We start from the raw sequence: 17,028 nt of genomic DNA, 5'->3' as shown, positions 1-17,028 counted from the left end.
AGACACTAGACTTCCACATGGCCCTTTGCAGTCTGAGTTCAGACCTGGCAGCTTGAAAATCACTCCAGGCACATGCGTGTGCATGCCCAAAATCCCAGGAGGAAAAGGGATATGATCATTCCCCTGGAGGGTGATTCCTCACTTTCCCTGTTATTGTCTCTTTGGCAAGCACACGTGCCCTATGGCCAAAAAAAAAAAAAAAGAAAGAGAGAGAGAGAAAAGAAAAGAAAAGAGAAAGAAATGCAGTGAATGGTAGCTCTCCCAAGATGTCATAAATACTCACAGAATTGAGGTGTCACTGAGAATGTGTAATCCTTTGAAATTTTGATAAACTAAAAAAGCAAAACCTAAAGTTCAATTCTGTACCTTAAAAATCTTTTGACCACAAAGAATCTATTTCACTTCTTAAATTTTGAGCTTCAGGAAGATCCAAGTAGATCCATTGAGTGAGTTGGGGACCTTGATTGGATTTTAGGACTCTGCTGAAACCACTGCCATTTTTTCTTCATGCCATTTGTACCTAGTAAAAATTGAGAAAAAGTCAGATGGAAATATACGTGTGTTCCAGCTGTGTGCCAAAAATTGCAGTTGTGATAATAGTTTGGAGGCTCCAAAGTCCAAATGTCTGAAGCAAATTGAGTCTCATACGAGCAGAGCAAGGGAGAAGCTTAAGGCAAAATTTTAGGAGAAAGGAAATTTTGTTTCTTGTCCCTCTGGTACCTCTTCTTTTTTCTCTCTTCCCGTCTCTTCCATGAGGTCTGAACTATGTGACCATATTTTTTGTCAAACACTTTGGAGTGTGAATAAGGGCACTATTAAAAATCATGCCAGGGCAACAGGCAAAAACCGGACATAGTGTCACCTGTGTTTAACTTCACATGCTCTGTAAAGGATTTAACTGACATTACCTCACTGCCACTGGTGGCTTTCTTCATCCTCCGTGTTCCCCTTGTACTCTGATAGGGTGCAGACAATCGCATTTTAGTTATTTGTTCCATTTGTCTCTCTCATTGGACACTCTTTGAGGGTAAAGAGTTCTTTTAAAATCAACTTTGCTCATGTATCTATTCTACAGCCCGAGCCTAGCACAAGGAAGGTACTCAGTAACTGTTGTAAGGGATGCATTAATAGATGAATTAGGAAGAAATGTGTGACAGGATTGGTGAAGAAGACTAGAGAAATTTTTTCTGGTAGAGAAAAAGGAAATAACATGTATAATGAGAGTTACAGGTTTGCTAAAAGTGATCATGAACCGAATGTTGCAAATAAATCAGCCTTGCAGAATGGAGTACCATGTTGCAGAATGTCAAGAAATAAGAAAGACCAGAGCAAAAGCCAGAGATGGTGGAGATTACAGATTGTTCAAACCTATTGTCTGGTGATGGGGAGGGTGTTGCATGTAGACAATGCTACTATTTTGTTGTTGCTTTAATGAAATACATTGAATGCTAGGCTTTAATCTGAGTTTGGAAGAATGTATTTGAAATGATAAAAAGAGAATAGCTTTTCAAAGAATTTTGATACTTCTGCTTCCAGCTCAAACCAGACAATTCAGAGGCAGCACAAATGAAAACAAGGAAAACATTAATGGAAATTTTGAACCTGGAAAAGGTTTGGTTTGAGTTTTGAAAGAGAGTCTGGATGGGCTTACTGTCCCCAAGCTGCAGTTACTATTTGCTGGCTTTTTATTTATTTTTTTTTTATATTTTCTTTATTTTTTATTGTCATGTTATGTTCTAATTCTTAGGGTTGGGTCCCCAAATTGGCAGCTTAACCAAGGCTTCTACATTTATTGTAATGTTCAATTAAGCTAAGCTATCCAGAACAGAATCGTGTTGTAATAGTGTGGGCTGCTTCACTCCGAATCAGCAGTTCTACTTGGGAGGGTCTTGCAAAATATTCTAAGAGTTTTTCTCATAATGTTCACAGAGTGGTAACGCTTTAATTAAAGAAACATGTATACATAATTTAATAAGAAATTGCCAGAACTTATTATTTTTAATAGAAATAATACTTAAAAAATTTTTTTTGATGATCACTTAGGGAATTGAGAATTGCCCAAGCCTCAATCTCTAAATAGTTCAGTCTGTAGGGGCCCTAGTTTCTTTGGAAGAATCTGGATGTTTTGACTTTAGCCTATCCTAAATGGACAGACAGATCAGGCTCTAGGCATGAATGATGGGTGTGGAGTGAATATTTGCATGCTACACTCCAATCTCTTCTCCTTCCATGAGTAAGGCTTCAGTCCTTTTTTTCCATGAGAGCTTTCTGTGGGGGTCTAAATCTGCCTTGAGGGGTCTTCACTAAGTTCTTTAGTAATTGATGAATGTTACTCTTCTGTGTTTAAAGGTCCCTCTTGAATGTCCACTTATTTTATCTATACATGTTCCTTTAAAGTTTTACCTATAAAATTTTCTTCCATGAATAAAGCAGCTTACTTTAAATGCTCCTTAATACCCATTTTTATTTCATTCTGAAATAATACATACTTCAGTTGCAGTTTGCCAATAATAATCAAAGAGAACCTTCCTCTTAATTAAATCATTGGTTACCTTGATAAATCTCTGTAGGGGTTAAATTAATTAATTCTACAAAAAATCATTCTATTGGCTTTCCATTTCATTGAGTAATTTTAGAGTTTTACTATGTAATGTTTCCTTTTAAACAGATTTTAAATTTTTTACAGCTAAAAAAAAAGCATTAGAAAAAAATGTGACATTTACATTATAGTTTTGATAACTGCAAGTCTTGACCTATGCTAATGTGATTAGATAAAGCACAAAAATGTTAGGGAAACTAACTTGATTAAATTAAGGAGAAGGCAAAGCTTTAACATGTAAGCTAGCAAACTTCAAATCTTTCTTTAGCATTTGATGTAAAGTTTAATATGTGTTTAATGTTTTATCTTGTTCTTTCCTAGAGAGACACCTCCTCTATGGACGCCCAGCAGTGCTCTATAGAACTAGATATGATATCTTATATCACACTGACTTCGAAAGCGGCTATAGCGAAATATTCCTAATGCCACTCTGGACATCATACACTGTTTCTAAACAGGTAATTGTGAAAACTGGTTTATAGCCTTCATTTCATTACAATGATTGGTTGCTTCATAGAATTTTGTCTTGGGGAATATTTTAATTATTCCTGATAAAAGAAATCCTATGTTGGGTCTAATGTAAGACATTTTGAACTAGTCTTTATTCAATGTTCTAATAATTCCATGGTCATATGTTAAATATTGAAGGAAGCATTTTCATTCTTTTAGTTTCTTTTCATTTAAATCATTGCCCAATATTACAGAAGTCACCAAAGTTGGTTTGTTTGTTTGAATAGAGTTTGTGTTTTAGAGCTGTTTTCAGGTCCCAGCAAAACTGAGTGGAAAGTACAGGTTCCCATGTACTCTCTGCCCTCCCACCCCCACTACCCCCCCCATCAGCATCTTTTTAATTAAAATTTTTTCTTCCACTAGAGAGAGAGGGAGTGAGAGAAAGAGAGATGGACAAGTCACCTCCAACAGGGTCTTCATGTTTTTAATAAAGATTTTATGTTGGAGTTTCAGTTTTAATGAGGATACCAAGGTACATATTAGAAATTAGAAAGAAGATACTTAGCAGTTGAAGTATATTCTTAATTTTCAAACTCAAATGAAGAGAATGTTGCTGCTGCCCAGACAGATTTTTGTTAATTTGTATTGTGTGCACATATACATAGACTTGTGCACACACACACACACACACACACACACACATTGCTGTCTTCAAAAAGTTCATGAAAATGCATATTATGGAAAAAAAACTGTGAATTTCAACTCTTTTTTTTGCACCAAATAAATTCTCACTTTAATTTCATTTTTTCAAAACTTTTACAGTCTTGGGGAATATTTTAATTATTCCTGATAAAAGAAATCCTATGTTGGGTCTAATGTAAGACATTTTGAACTAGTCTTTATTCAATGTTCTAATAATTCCATGGTCATATGTTAAATATTGAAGGAAGCATTTTCATTCTTTTAGTTTCTTTTCATTTAAATCATTGCCCAATATTACAGAAGTCACCAAAGTTGGTTTGTTTGTTTGAATAGAGTTTGTGTTTTAGAGCTGTTTTCAGGTCCCAGCAAAACTGAGTGGAAAGTACAGGTTCCCATGTACTCTCTGCCCTCCCACCCCGACTACCCCCCCCATCAGCATCTTTTTACTTAAAATTTTTTCTTCCACTAGAGAGAGAGGGAGTGAGAGAAAGAGAGATGGACAAGTCACCTCCAACAGGGTCTTCATGTTTTTAATAAAGATTTTATGTTGGAGTTTCAGTTTTAATGAGGATACCAAGGTACATATTAGAAATTAGAAAGAAGATACTTAGCAGTTGAAGTATATTCTTAATTTTCAAACTCAAATGAAGAGAATGTTGCTGCTGCCCAGACAGATTTTTGTTAATTTGTATTGTGTGCACATATACATGCTCTTGTGCACACACACACACACACACACACACACACATTGCTGTCTTCAAAAAGTTCATGAAAATGCATATTATGGAAAAAAAACTGTGAATTTCAACTCTTTTTTTTGCACCAAATAAATTCTCACTTTAATTTCATTTTTTCAAAACTTTTACAAATATATATATATATACACACACACACAGACTCTTTTGGGAGTAGATATATCTACATTATTTCTTAGATTATTGTTTTTTAAGTTATCTTTTGTGGAGTCCTATTTTAATAGTGAGGTTTTTGCTTTATATTTTATTGTACTTAAGACATTGATAAGAAAGTTTTGCTACTAAAACTATGAGTGTGAAAATTACCAGCTTACTATATTGAAAACTTAAGAGCTTTGTTTTTTAAGGGCTCGGAATATTAGAATATGAGCTACAGGAAGAGTCAGAGGGGCTTTGAGTTTGTCTGTCAGCGGGAGAGCAGCCCGGTGTGGGTATTTCCTTGTCATTTGCCATGGTTTTTGTGATGATGGCATTACTGAATGCCTCTGACTTCCTGTGCAGGCTGAGGTCTCTGGCATCCCCGAGCATCTGACCAATTGTGTCCGGCCTGATGTCCGCATTTCTCCAAGTTTCAGTCAGAACTGTTTGGCCTACAAAAATGATAAACAGATGTCCTATGGATTCCTCTTTCCTCCTTGTAAGTTATAGACTTACGTTACCTGATGGTTGTAGAAGGATGTTATTTTGTACATTCTGGGGTGTGAAACTTGGTATTTAGGATTTCAGTGGCTCAGATTTTTTTTCAAAAGAGGACATTCAAGATACTGTAGAGATGAACTATATGATTCTTCTTTGGCTCAAGTGATCAGCTTTCAAAAATTCAATTCTCTGACAGAATTCTCATGTGTAAAGCCATTGTCTGTGTCCCCGCTTATATCATTAAGTTAGAATCTGAGAGTGAAATAGTGATTCATTAAGACATTAGTTCTTTAAATGGCACTAAAGAGATGCTCTCTTAAAAATAAATGAAGTCATTTAATTATTTCTCATTGTCCTGATTCTATATTTATAAAAGTTCAAATGACACTAATGAAATCAAGGGATTATTTAACATAATTCTTAGTAGACTCAAGAGCTAGGTAGGAAGTAAAATTATTGTAAACAGTTTTTAAGAGAGAACTGTTGGGCAACAGAAGAGATTGGGAGAAGTAGAAATATACAAAGGAGATAATGAGTAGAAATAAATGAGTAGGTTTATTCACTTCATGCTGTTTGGATCACTTGGGAGGACTGCTCTTTTATTGATGTAGATTTTAGTATGCTATGTACATTATTTATTTTTCTCATGTTTAGATCTGAGTTCTTCACCAGAAGCGAAATATGATGCATTCCTTGTAACTAATATGGTTCCAATGTATCCTGCTTTCAAACGTAAGTTCAATAAATATTCATAAATAACATAGAAACTGTTATTTATGAAAAGAAATATTCCTAAATTAACCACTTACCATTTCTACCTCCATATTAATTTCAATAATAAGAATATATTTCATGTAGTCAGCCTTTATCATTTTTGAAAACCTTTCATGTAAATGCTACCATTGATCCAAAATTTGAATCTGTGAAGGAGATCAGTAGCTTATCTCTTGTTTATAATTAAAAAATTAACATAGCATAAAGTGACCTAGGTCATTTATGGCAGAAGCTGAACTGAGCTGTTTTTCCACTAATCTGCCATTCTTTTTGTTTCAGTTATCATTATTTTGTTGGTTAAAAGTGCCCTTGTAGTACTTTGGGGGCCCCTTGGCATTTTAACAACTTCTGTATTTATTGATTGATTGTTAAAACTACCAGCACCTCTCTCACCTGAAATGATGATATATTCTGAATGATGACTCTGAAACCTCGAGAGGGCTGTTAGGCCCTCTTTCAAGTCATCAGAATTTTAGATGGTATTAGGGTTCTGTGAAATATTATTTTAGTTTCTTTGAACACTTACAATTTCTGCATATGATGTAAATATTTGTGAATGATAGTGATGCTACCAATTATACAGGCATTATCAGCCCTGGCCCAAGTTCTAGCCTTTGGAGAGCGAGCACCAACTGTGTGATCCTAGAAATGTCAGTTAACCTCTTGTTTGCAAAATTAAGATACTTGATTGCGTAACCTCTACAGCTTAAATGGACTTATAACTTAATCATTCAAAGGCTAAAACAATCCATTTATTATATCTGATAACAAAGAAAACAAAGAATTAACTCATCTCTCCATCCATCCATCTATCCATACATTTCTCCATCCATTTTTTTCTAAAAAAGATCCATGTATTTGAATATAGAGGAAGCTTTGTGAAGTAGCTTTTATCTCTTTTAGTTCATTTATAGTGAACAGACGATAGGCTTATGGGAAAAGTAATCACCTCTAGCTAATTTGACATAACAGGGGAAGATGGGGCTGCATTACAGGACTATTAGAGCTGAATTGGTGTCAAAATAGGCATGAATGATTGTGGAGTGTCATTCACAGCGGCAGACCTCCCCTGTGTAATATTGGTGAGATGGCTCACAGGGTTTGGAGAATGAAATGTTTATTTGATGTCCTAGTTAATAAATGAAAGTTTACTCAAAGATAGAATTTGTTGCTTATGAGTGAAAAATTAGACTACGATTTTAAAAGGTCTTCTGATTTGTTCTCAGATCTCACTGAGAAATATTTCAGAAACTCACGTAGATCCTTTATCATGATATTACGTGGAATGTGCTTCATGTAATCTCCATAAATTAGGGTTTCTTGGATTTTTTTATTCTTTAATCATGTATTTTTGACCAAATGGTAGTAAAGGAAACATTTGGTACCACCCTGAGGCTGGTGTGGAAAAGGCCTTTCACAGAGAGCTTGCTGTTCTTCTTCACTAGAGGAATCATTTTTTCACATGATGGATTTCTGTGGGCTTGACCATTTCAATGTCTCATTGTTTTGATAGGTTTTTTTTCTCTCTCTCTTTTTTTATTCTTAGCACTTAAACTTCTCTCCCACTATCCTTCTCTTTCTTTTCTTTTTTTTAAATATTCAATCACTGTATATGATTACAGCTTGCAAAATGAATTTCTCCAGTCTGAATACACTGTATTACTAGTCCAGTTAAAGATATTTTCATACATGTTATCATCATTGGATAATCTTCCATTTTTGTGTGCCTTAAATGTTTTACTTCTTCCTTTTTCTCCTAGATTCCCTCCCTTTCACCCTCCCACATTTTCCACCCTCCTCCCATACTGTCTCTAGTATCTGCAATTGTTTTCCATGCTTTTACCCTTCTCTTAACTGCAAATAATTATCTACGGTGTTAGGCTCTGGGAGGCTGCTCTACAATTCTCATTCAGAGTACCAAAAACTATAAAGATCATTTAAAACACCAAGTATTTTCTAATAAAGGAGGAGAAGCAGTGATGGTGGCTGAGCCTTATAATCACCAAGTAGAATAGAACACGTAGAGCTGGATCTAATATTTCAGAACTAACACACTGCTTGCCTTCACTACTGTACTGTTATTCCCTTCTTTTACCTTTCTCCTTTTCTCTTCCACGCCTGTCATGCTCCTCCAGTTAAAAGATAACCAAGGTAAATTGAAGCTAGGTGGACAAGAAAGGTGGGTGACTTTGAAACTGAGAAATGGGTAATGGAGGAAAAACCAGACAAACACAGATCAAGAAATGATCTGTGATTGAGTTTTCCAAGCAAAGAGAAGACCAAATGCAAATGCTTGGGCTGAAACAAGTTTGGTAAAGTTGGGGGACAGGAAGGAAGCCTTGCACCTGCAGCAGAAGGGGTAAAAGTAAAGTCAAGTAAGTATGGACCTCATTATGGAGCTGGGATTTTGTTCTAATTGCAAGACAAAATCATCTGGAGTGTAGAAATATATGTGTGTATGTGTATGAGAGAGAGAGAAAGGGAGAGGAAGAGAAAAGAGAAGAGAGAGAGAAAAATCAAATTACAGTATAAAAGGATCCATTTGGCTACTAGATAAAGAATGACTACTGGGAACCAAGACTTTCTCACAGGGAACCCAGGCAGTAGTTTTGGTGGTAGTTTATTTTGGAGAGGATGGTAACCTGAGGCAGGATGGAAGCAGTAAAAAAGGTGAGAGGTGGTCAGATTTGGGGTGAATTTTGGAGACAGCACGGCCAGGACTTGTTCACACGGGCATAGAGAAGGTCAGGCATGAGTCCTAGCACTTCAGCTTGAATATGGAGGGGAGTGTGAGTGCCATTAGCTATGACAGAGAGGGCAAGGGACAGAGCAGGACTGGGGAGAAACATCAAGAATTCTGTCTGGGGCCCATCTGTGACATAGTGGTAATGTACTCCTCAGGAGAAGCCAGATCCGACATGGCATTGGGTTTGTCTTCCTAGCGGGGTCGGCCTGAAGCACACTGGGCAAACGTGAGATTGTCCAAGAGCTGACAGGCTGGGGGACTGAGACGGGGAACGCAGTGTGACAAGATACTGCGGAGTGTGCTTATCTCCCCCACGCGCTCCCTCTCTCTGATGCATGCACACACGCTTTATCACGAATAAGGAAAAATAGCTTATTAAAGCATTCTGTTTGGATAATTTTTTGCTTTAACATGACTGCCAGGTATTCAAGTGGGTTATGAGATGGCTGGTGGGATGACAGTCTGGCATTCCATGTAAAGGTCAGGACTAGAGAGAGAAACTTGGGAACTAGCGTATCGGGAGATCACAAAGGTAGAAAAAGCAGAGTAAAGCCTTGTTTTCAATTACTCAGAAACACTTTGCTTTCTCTTTTGTGCATTCTGTTTCCTCTGCCTATAGTGTTCTACCTCTGAGTTTTTGCCTAGGGAACACCACCTACTTATCTGCTCTTAGCTTAGTAACCACTTCATCTGAATTCCTTCCCTGACTTAGTGGACCAGGTTAACCCTCCCCTACCATTCTCCTACAACTCCATATCTCTTCCTTTGCTAGTTTATAAATCTCTCTCTCTCTCTCTCTCTCACACACACACACACAGATAATTTAATCCCTCTCAGAACCCCCACCCGCCATATTGTTTGTTGACTTGAAACATTTGACATGTAAAATGTATCCTAGAGAGAATTTAACTGAAGCAAGGAGTTTTGTTCATGAAGAATTGGTTTTTGTTTTTACACAGGGGTTTGGAATTATTTCCAAAGGGTATTGGTAAAGAAATATGCTTCGGAAAGAAATGGAGTTAATGTGATCAGTGGACCAATTTTTGACTATGACTATGATGGCTTACATGACACAGAGGACAAAATCAAACAGTAAGCTTTCTATTTCTACTCAGTGTGTGATCTTTAGTTCCCAAGATCTCATTCAGGGCCAGTCTTCAAATATTCGTGTTCTAGAGAAGAACTGCTATCTCTTACATGTCTTCCTTTTTGAACCTGCTTTTGAATTCCTCAGTTCTTTTGGACCTCTGATTAAATGTGACACTAGTGATTGGAATGGAATTTGGGGTTTTGTGGTAAATTCATGCATTTTTCCATTTCATGAAAGAAAATATATCAAAAGATGTTAAAAGTATTCTCATTTGTTCTTCACTAACTCTTCAATGGGAAGATGATAATTTCCATTTACCTCTATTATTTGGTGAGATTTTTGAAATCCCTTAGAATTTCTAAGTCAGTACATTTCAGTAAGAGATTGCAAAGCAACTTTGGTTGAATCTTGTTATCTCTGTTCCTTTCTTTGGTGCTATTAGAGATATGAATGGATAAGGCATAGTCTGCTTCCAAGGAACCCATGGTCTAGTTGAGAAGGTAACAAGATAAAAAACACAGTAAATTCAGAATAAGTTATCATGTAACTTTATATTCACGAAACAATCAGAGCAGCACAGAATTGGAGAGAGGTTAATTGTGATTTCCAGATAATTAAGAAATAAACTGGTATTTAAAAATATATAGTTAACTAATAAAAATTATCGAACTGCTTTTTCAGTCATTTGCAAGAGAAAGTTCATCTTAAGTGTATACTTATTGCATTGTTATAGTTTTTAGCCAAAATAGTTACTCATTAGATCATAATTTCAACATTGGGAAAGATTATTACAATTTAGGCAACAGAATACAAATCATGCCAGATGCATGTGTGTATGTGTCCAGAATCACAAGAAGAGAATGGAGGGCAGGGATTATGGTGTGTCCATCCCCCAGGGGGTGATTTCTCTCCCTTTCTCTAGCTCTCTTCAGCAAGCTCAGGCACCCTTGGGTTAAAACTTAAAATAAAAAAGAGGGACCAGCAGTTAGCGTAATGGCTATGTCGCTGGACTCCCATGTAGTTGACCATGGTTTGAGTCCCAGACCCCGTGGCTTAAACTCACCCCAGGTGCGTGTGCGTGCCTGCTCAAGATCCCGAGAGGAGAATGGTGGAGAAGGGATTGTGGCATGGCCATCCCTCCTGGGGGGTGATTTCTCGCTTTCTGTCTCTCTGTCTCTCTGTCTGTCTGATGAGCGCACACGCCCTGTAGCAAAAACCTCTCAAATAAATAAATTAATTAATTAATTACAAAAAATAAAAAAAGATAACATAATACCAGGTAAGAAATTGTGCGTTTTTATTCTTTGCTCTGCCAGAAAGGATTTTTTGGAACTCTAGGTTCACCAGTAGCACTCAGTTCTCAGTACTTCCTTTGGTAAATGAGTTCTTTAAACCAAGTTCAGAATTTTGTTGTAATTTGGAAAGGCTGTTATTTATTTCCTTAGCTCCAGTATCTTCTACCTTGATCTATTTAGTCCAGCTTTATGGAAGTTGTCTTCTGGGCCAACTGGTGGCATGTTGGCTAAGGCAACTGGATTTCATATGGCTGACTATGTGGTTTGTGTCCTGGACCTGGTGGCTTGAAAGATGAGCTGGGCACATGTGAGTGTGTGCCCAAAATTCTGAGATGAGAATGGAGGAGAAAGAATAGCAGCGTGGCTATCTTCTCCTGGGAAGTGATTTCTTTCTTTCTTTCTTTTTTCCCTCTTTTTAAATTTTTTATTATTTTATTTAACTTTAGTTATTTTAATTTGACCAGATAGGAACAGAGAGAGAGAAAGAGAAAGGGAAAGTGAGAAAACAAGCCGCCAGGTCCGAGACTCAAACCATGGTTGGCCATTTGGGAGTCCAGCCTCCTTAATCACCATGCCACTTGCCAGCCTCAAGGGGAGTGATTTCTTATCCTCTCTCTCTAGTGAGTGCTATTACTGTCAAGCAAATGGAAAAAAAAAAAAGAGGGGGTGCACCAGAAGGTGGTGTAATGGTTAAGGCCCTGGATTCTCATAATGTTTACCATGGTTCAAGTCCCGAACTGGTGGATTGAAAATCATGCTGGGCACATGTGTTTTCATGCGGAAGGTACCAAGAAGAGAATGGAAAAGAGATTGAGGCATCACTGTTTCCCCCTAGGGGGTGATTTATCACTTTCCCTTTCTCTGTCTCTCATGAACCCATGCACTGTATAGCAAAAACCTTTAAAAAAAAATTGAGAGTGAGAGATAGAAAGCTATCTCTTGCAACATGGATCTAATAACTATAACAAAAATTTCAATGCAGCATTACTGCCAGAACAAAAAAGCTCAAAGCCCATTCCTTAGCACTCAGAATCCACTATAATTTGTGACTGATTCTTTCAGCCTTTCAGTTTTACTGCATTGATATTTTCAACATTACCTGTCTCCAAATCTTGAATCAAGTCATATACTTTGCCTAGAATATCTTTCCCTGCCAGGCTGAGGAAGAGACGGGTCCAGGCAGAGAAAATATGTTCAAGATGTATAAGGGAACTAATGCTTAGAAGTGAAAAATAACCCGAGTGGGTGGGAATTAATTTTAGTGACTAGGAAAGGAAATCTTCTATGTCAATTACAATGTTGTTTTACCTTCCTGTGGCAGGTACGTGGAAGGCAGTCCCATCCCTGTTCCAACTCACTACTACAGCATCATCACAAGTTGCCTGGATTTCACTCAGCCCGCTGACAAGTGTGATGGCCCCCTCTCTGTGTCTTCATTCATCCTTCCTCACCGCTCTGACAATGATGAGAGCTGCAACGTGAGTTCAGAGGGAGAGTTATTTAGGATTTGCATTCATAAGTCATCCTTGCTTCTTGATTTACATTTCCATCATTGAAATAGAACATAATAAATGTATTTGGTCTCTATAAGAAAGTGATAATTAGAGCTTTGCTTGTTACATAGAAACATTGTATCCTTTTTTTAAAAGTTTTTCACTGTGTATTTATGCATTCTACATGATTACCAATTTTTATTAATGCCAAAAGTGCCTGAATTTTTAAATTTCACAAAAGGCACATATATATATATATATATATATATATACATATATATATATTTATTTAGTATATTATATATATAAAATATATTAAATAATTATTTTATTTAACTTTATTTATTCATTTGTTTATTTATTCTAATTTGACCAGAGAGGGACAGAGAAAGAGAGAGAGAGGTTGGGGGAAATGAGACTGCCAGGTCTGGGACACGAATTACAGTTGGCCATATGGGAGTCCAATGCTGGCCCAGCCACCTGCTGACCCTGGCATATATATTTTTCATAAGAAAGTGGGAAGTATCAAATTTTTGATAATTGTTGAAACTAGGTAAGAGTTCACAGGAATTCATTATATTGTTCTCTCTACATTTATGGATGTTTGAATATATCCGTACTAAAAGGTTTAAACCTGCACACACGTATAGAGACAGAGAGATAGAGAGAGAATAGAATTTTCATATGTATAGCAGGCTATTTAAATTATACCTACATTCATGGAAAAGACATTATCAAGTTATTCCATCATTATGGGAATTTGGTGATGGGGAAGTTTAGAAAACATTGTTTGAAACTTTGTGCAAAGACCATTCTTTAGTTCTCAACCCAAATTTTACATCTGATGTCCTCACAGGTCTTCTTCTTCCTACTAGTTTCTGAACCTGCCCAGAGTTTAGAGATATATTGTGTAGAGCTCATGGCCAGCATGCATATAAACCTATACTTGTCCTTGCTTTGAGGTTTACCTTAAAACTATTGCAGCTTGAGTTAATAAACCTGCTTGATAGAAAGTCAGGAAGAAAAGGTAGGGGAAGAATAAACACCCATGGCAAGAAAGACAATAAGCAAGTTTATGGATTGTGGTTTTATTTTTGATACTATTTTAAGCTATTTAGTTTTTAAGTTTTTCTTTAATCCCACCTTGATGCGCATGAACTTTTATTTTAATTTAATTAGTTTTTCATCTCACTCTACAGTCCCATCAGCAAACACATCTGTGGGTCACAAGCCAGCATTAAGGCACAAGAGTTTTCTTTGTGTGCAGCATAGTCAGTGTTTTATAATGATGAATTAGAGATGAGAGTTTAGCATGTGAGAACCAGAAGAAAATGTTCCTCCCTTGAAAGTGAAAAATCATTTCCCAAGGAAAAAGGTAGCAAAAGATAGATTTTTTTTTTGAATTCTTATAATCCAGTTCACCATTATTTAAATTAGGAAAAGCCTTTTTACCCCTGTCCACACATTGAAATGACTGCATTTACAAAGAAAAAAAATCAGACTGACCACAGAAAAATCAAACAAATAAGATGAATATGAAAATTCTCCCAAAATACAGTCTCATGCTTACTCTGAGGGGGTCCTGACCCGTCTGGAGACCTCCTACTTTGTTAATTATATGGTCATACTGAGGACTGGTCAGTACCATTGTGGGTAGAGTTATATTTAGATCTTTCCTTTCCTGTGAATCGCAGAGATCTTGGTTAGGTTGGGTAGGAGGGTGGGGTGTGGGGGAAAGTTAAAATCCTTACTTCCCCAGCATGCAAAGAAATTTCTTCCCATTTCTTCATTTTGCTTGGGATGGCCAGGCATCAGTTTCCTGAACCAACACCCTCCTGGTACATATTTAGCTCTGGCACAAGCTGCCGTAGCTCTCTATCCAGGTCTGTGTGGGTTGGTTGGAGCTTTCCGAGAAACCCTATTGCAGGTTCTTGGGCATTACTGGATAGTTCATTGAGACCACTAGTGGCAAAGAGTAGAGTGAGGGCATGTCTGAATATTCTCTTCCCTGGGACACATAGCCACCCTTTAACTTGTAGAAAGACTCAAGAACCCTTGCAATTCCAGAGACATCTGAAAATGAAATTATTTGCAAAGACCCTCCTGCCGCATGTCTACTAACAAAGGCAAGCACTTTTTCATAGTTCACAGGATCCTCAGCTCTCATTCTTTCCCTCAACTTGCCTCAAGAATGAAAGATGTTCTTTCTGAGATGTAAAGGACTACGTCTCCTGAGTTACCTTTTAGTTTCAAGCTAGACATAAAATACATTGTTTGGTGTAGGACATTTGAAGGTATTTCCTATGAAATTCATGCCAATGGAAAGCAGAAAAAATAAAGAGAGATGTCCTCTTTTCTCCCATGATATTGCTTTACCTTAGTCTCCCTTTTCTTCTTTCTCTTCTTCCTACCTCCCAGGGAACTGCTAAAGGAAGCATTATTATTTTTGTGAATGAGTAAGACATTGAGACCTCAGAAAATCAAGTAGCTTGACCTCGTTCTCATAGCCAGCAAGTGGAGAGTCACACATTCAGTTCAGTTCTGTTGGGCCCCAACAGGCCAGATGTATGCATTGACTGCTTCAAGTTGAAGTTATTCAAATATCTAGTCATTGCCGTCTAGTAGATGATGTATTTGACACAGCAGGTTATTTTGAAAAAGCTAGAAATGCACACACAGTTTTGTGTATTAAGTGCAAGGTCTTCACTTTCCTTGGGAGACTGAAGAACATTTCAAATTACTTGCTCTCTGTATTCAACATTGCAATTTGGCAGCTGGGTAAAGAAAAAATTTACTGAATTCTCCAGAGATTTTGGTTTTCCCAACTTTGATTTATGTTCTGAGAACCTATTGAGTCAATTGCACTCTCAAACCACATGTCTCATTTATTTGGTACAACTAATTACTGTTGAGAATGTTTACAGCCAAGGCAGGTATTTGTGCGGCATCATCGACAGGAATGTAGTCGAGTCATGGGGAGGCCAGGATGGAATGGCATGCTTTGGCACAGTGTGCAGGAGTATGTAGAGGTCATTTGTGGACTTGGAGCAAACTGGCCTTGTAGAGAATCTCCTTGAAAAGTTCTGACTCTGATTGTGTTCTGTTCCATTGCAGAGTTCAGAAGATGAGTCGAAATGGGTAGAGGAACTCATAAAGATGCACACAGCTCGAGTGCGAGACATTGAACATCTCACTAGTCTGGATTTCTTCCGAAAGACCAGCCGCAGCTATTCTGAAATTCTGGCCCTCAAGACATACCTGCAAACATATGAGAGTGAAATTTAACTTTCTGATCATCCGCAGTACAGTCTTATCAACTGGTGTATATTTTTATATTGTTTTTGTATTTATTAATTTGAACCAGTACATTAAAAAAATGTTAGTATTCTAATCCTGTACCAAATCTGACATAGTATCCCTGAATGACTCTACTGTTTTTCTCTAATGCTTGATTTAGGTAGTCTTGTGTTCTGGGTAGTGCTTGTAATAAATACTGCAGCTTGAGTTTTTAGTGGAAGCTTTTAAATGGTGCTGCAGATTTGATATTTGCATTGAGGAAATATTAATTTTCCAATGCACAGTTGCCACATTTAGTCCTGTACTATTTTGAAATACTGATTTTGTAAAGTTCCATTCATTTCCTGTTAACTCTGACAGACATATTTAAGCCTTATAGACCAATCTTAAATATAATAAATCACACATTCAGTTTTCTTTTGGTTTTGTTTGGCCTTTATTTCACTTGTAAATTAAAAGATTTGCTTCAGATGTTTCCATGCATGCAAGAAACACATTTTTGGTACTTGGTTGCTTCCATGAAATTTAACTATGTAAGATGGCTTAACATTATCAATGGGAAATCAGCAAAAGGAAACAAGACAACTCCTGAATACTCTCTTACTACCTATCTCCACAAATATTTTGAAGTTTGGAAAAAGAGTCTCTTGGATCAAGTCTGTTTAAAACTTGAAGTGTTACACTTGAATTGCATTAAGCATATATTCTGTACAAGGTATCAACCTAAGAACCATGGTGGGTATATACAGAAATAAGACAGTAGGTTTAGATATAGGCATAGACATATAATTAACCAAACAAAGCAGAGATTAATGAGTGCCTCATGGAAAGTGTTTGTAACAATGCAACATAAGTTCTGAATGGTACATAGGGTGATTTGGAGTGAACATAGGTATAGCTTTAAATAATAATGAAGTAAGGAGTGAGGTGGTCGTGGAAAACAATTCTGGCGTTCTGATTGTGTCACGGAGAAAGACATTTACATTGTCATATCTCTAACAGTTGCTCATTTTTCTTAAAAAAAAAAAAGGAACAAAATATTGTTTCATTTTTATTATGTTATTTTTATAGTTGTTCCCTTTATGGTTGGAGGATTTGTTTTTAAATGAAAGATAGATGGGGAGAGAGACAGAGTGAGAGAGGGAGAGAGAGAGAAATCAGTTTTTTGGCAGGGTCTCACCATGCTCC

The 17,028-nt window shown here is 36.9% G+C and overlaps 1 protein-coding gene across 8 annotated transcripts in view; it reads left to right on the top strand.

The window, feature by feature from the left end:
• The window catches only part of ENPP2 (ectonucleotide pyrophosphatase/phosphodiesterase 2), a 123,858-nt gene extending 107,601 nt beyond the window's left edge, over positions 1–16,257 (top strand). For 5 of the 8 annotated variants that reach the window (XM_027770050.1, XM_027770048.1, XM_027770069.1 and 2 more), the window contains 7 exons: positions 1,537–1,611; positions 2,921–3,057; positions 5,008–5,143; positions 5,800–5,877; positions 9,625–9,757; positions 12,372–12,528; positions 15,658–16,257. In XM_027770050.1, the coding sequence (XP_027625851.1) occupies positions 1,537–1,611; positions 2,921–3,057; positions 5,008–5,143; positions 5,800–5,877; positions 9,625–9,757; positions 12,372–12,528; positions 15,658–15,828 (887 nt within the window). In that variant the 3' untranslated portion in view covers positions 15,829–16,257. The remainder of the gene's footprint in view (positions 1–1,536; positions 1,612–2,920; positions 3,058–5,007; positions 5,144–5,799; positions 5,878–9,624; positions 9,758–12,371; positions 12,529–15,657) is intronic. The other 3 variants (XM_006140055.2, XM_006140054.2, XM_014586103.1) reach the window with 1 other exon arrangement.
• The last annotated feature ends 771 nt before the right edge of the window (positions 16,258–17,028 follow it).

This window comes from Tupaia chinensis, unplaced genomic scaffold (assembly GCF_000334495.1).
Source record: "Tupaia chinensis unplaced genomic scaffold, TupChi_1.0 Scaffold000017_1, whole genome shotgun sequence".
NCBI classification, from domain to species: Eukaryota; Metazoa; Chordata; class Mammalia; order Scandentia; family Tupaiidae; genus Tupaia; species Tupaia belangeri.
The sequence above is the reverse complement of the archived record's forward strand: the minus strand, read 5'-3'. Positions and strand labels throughout refer to the sequence as shown.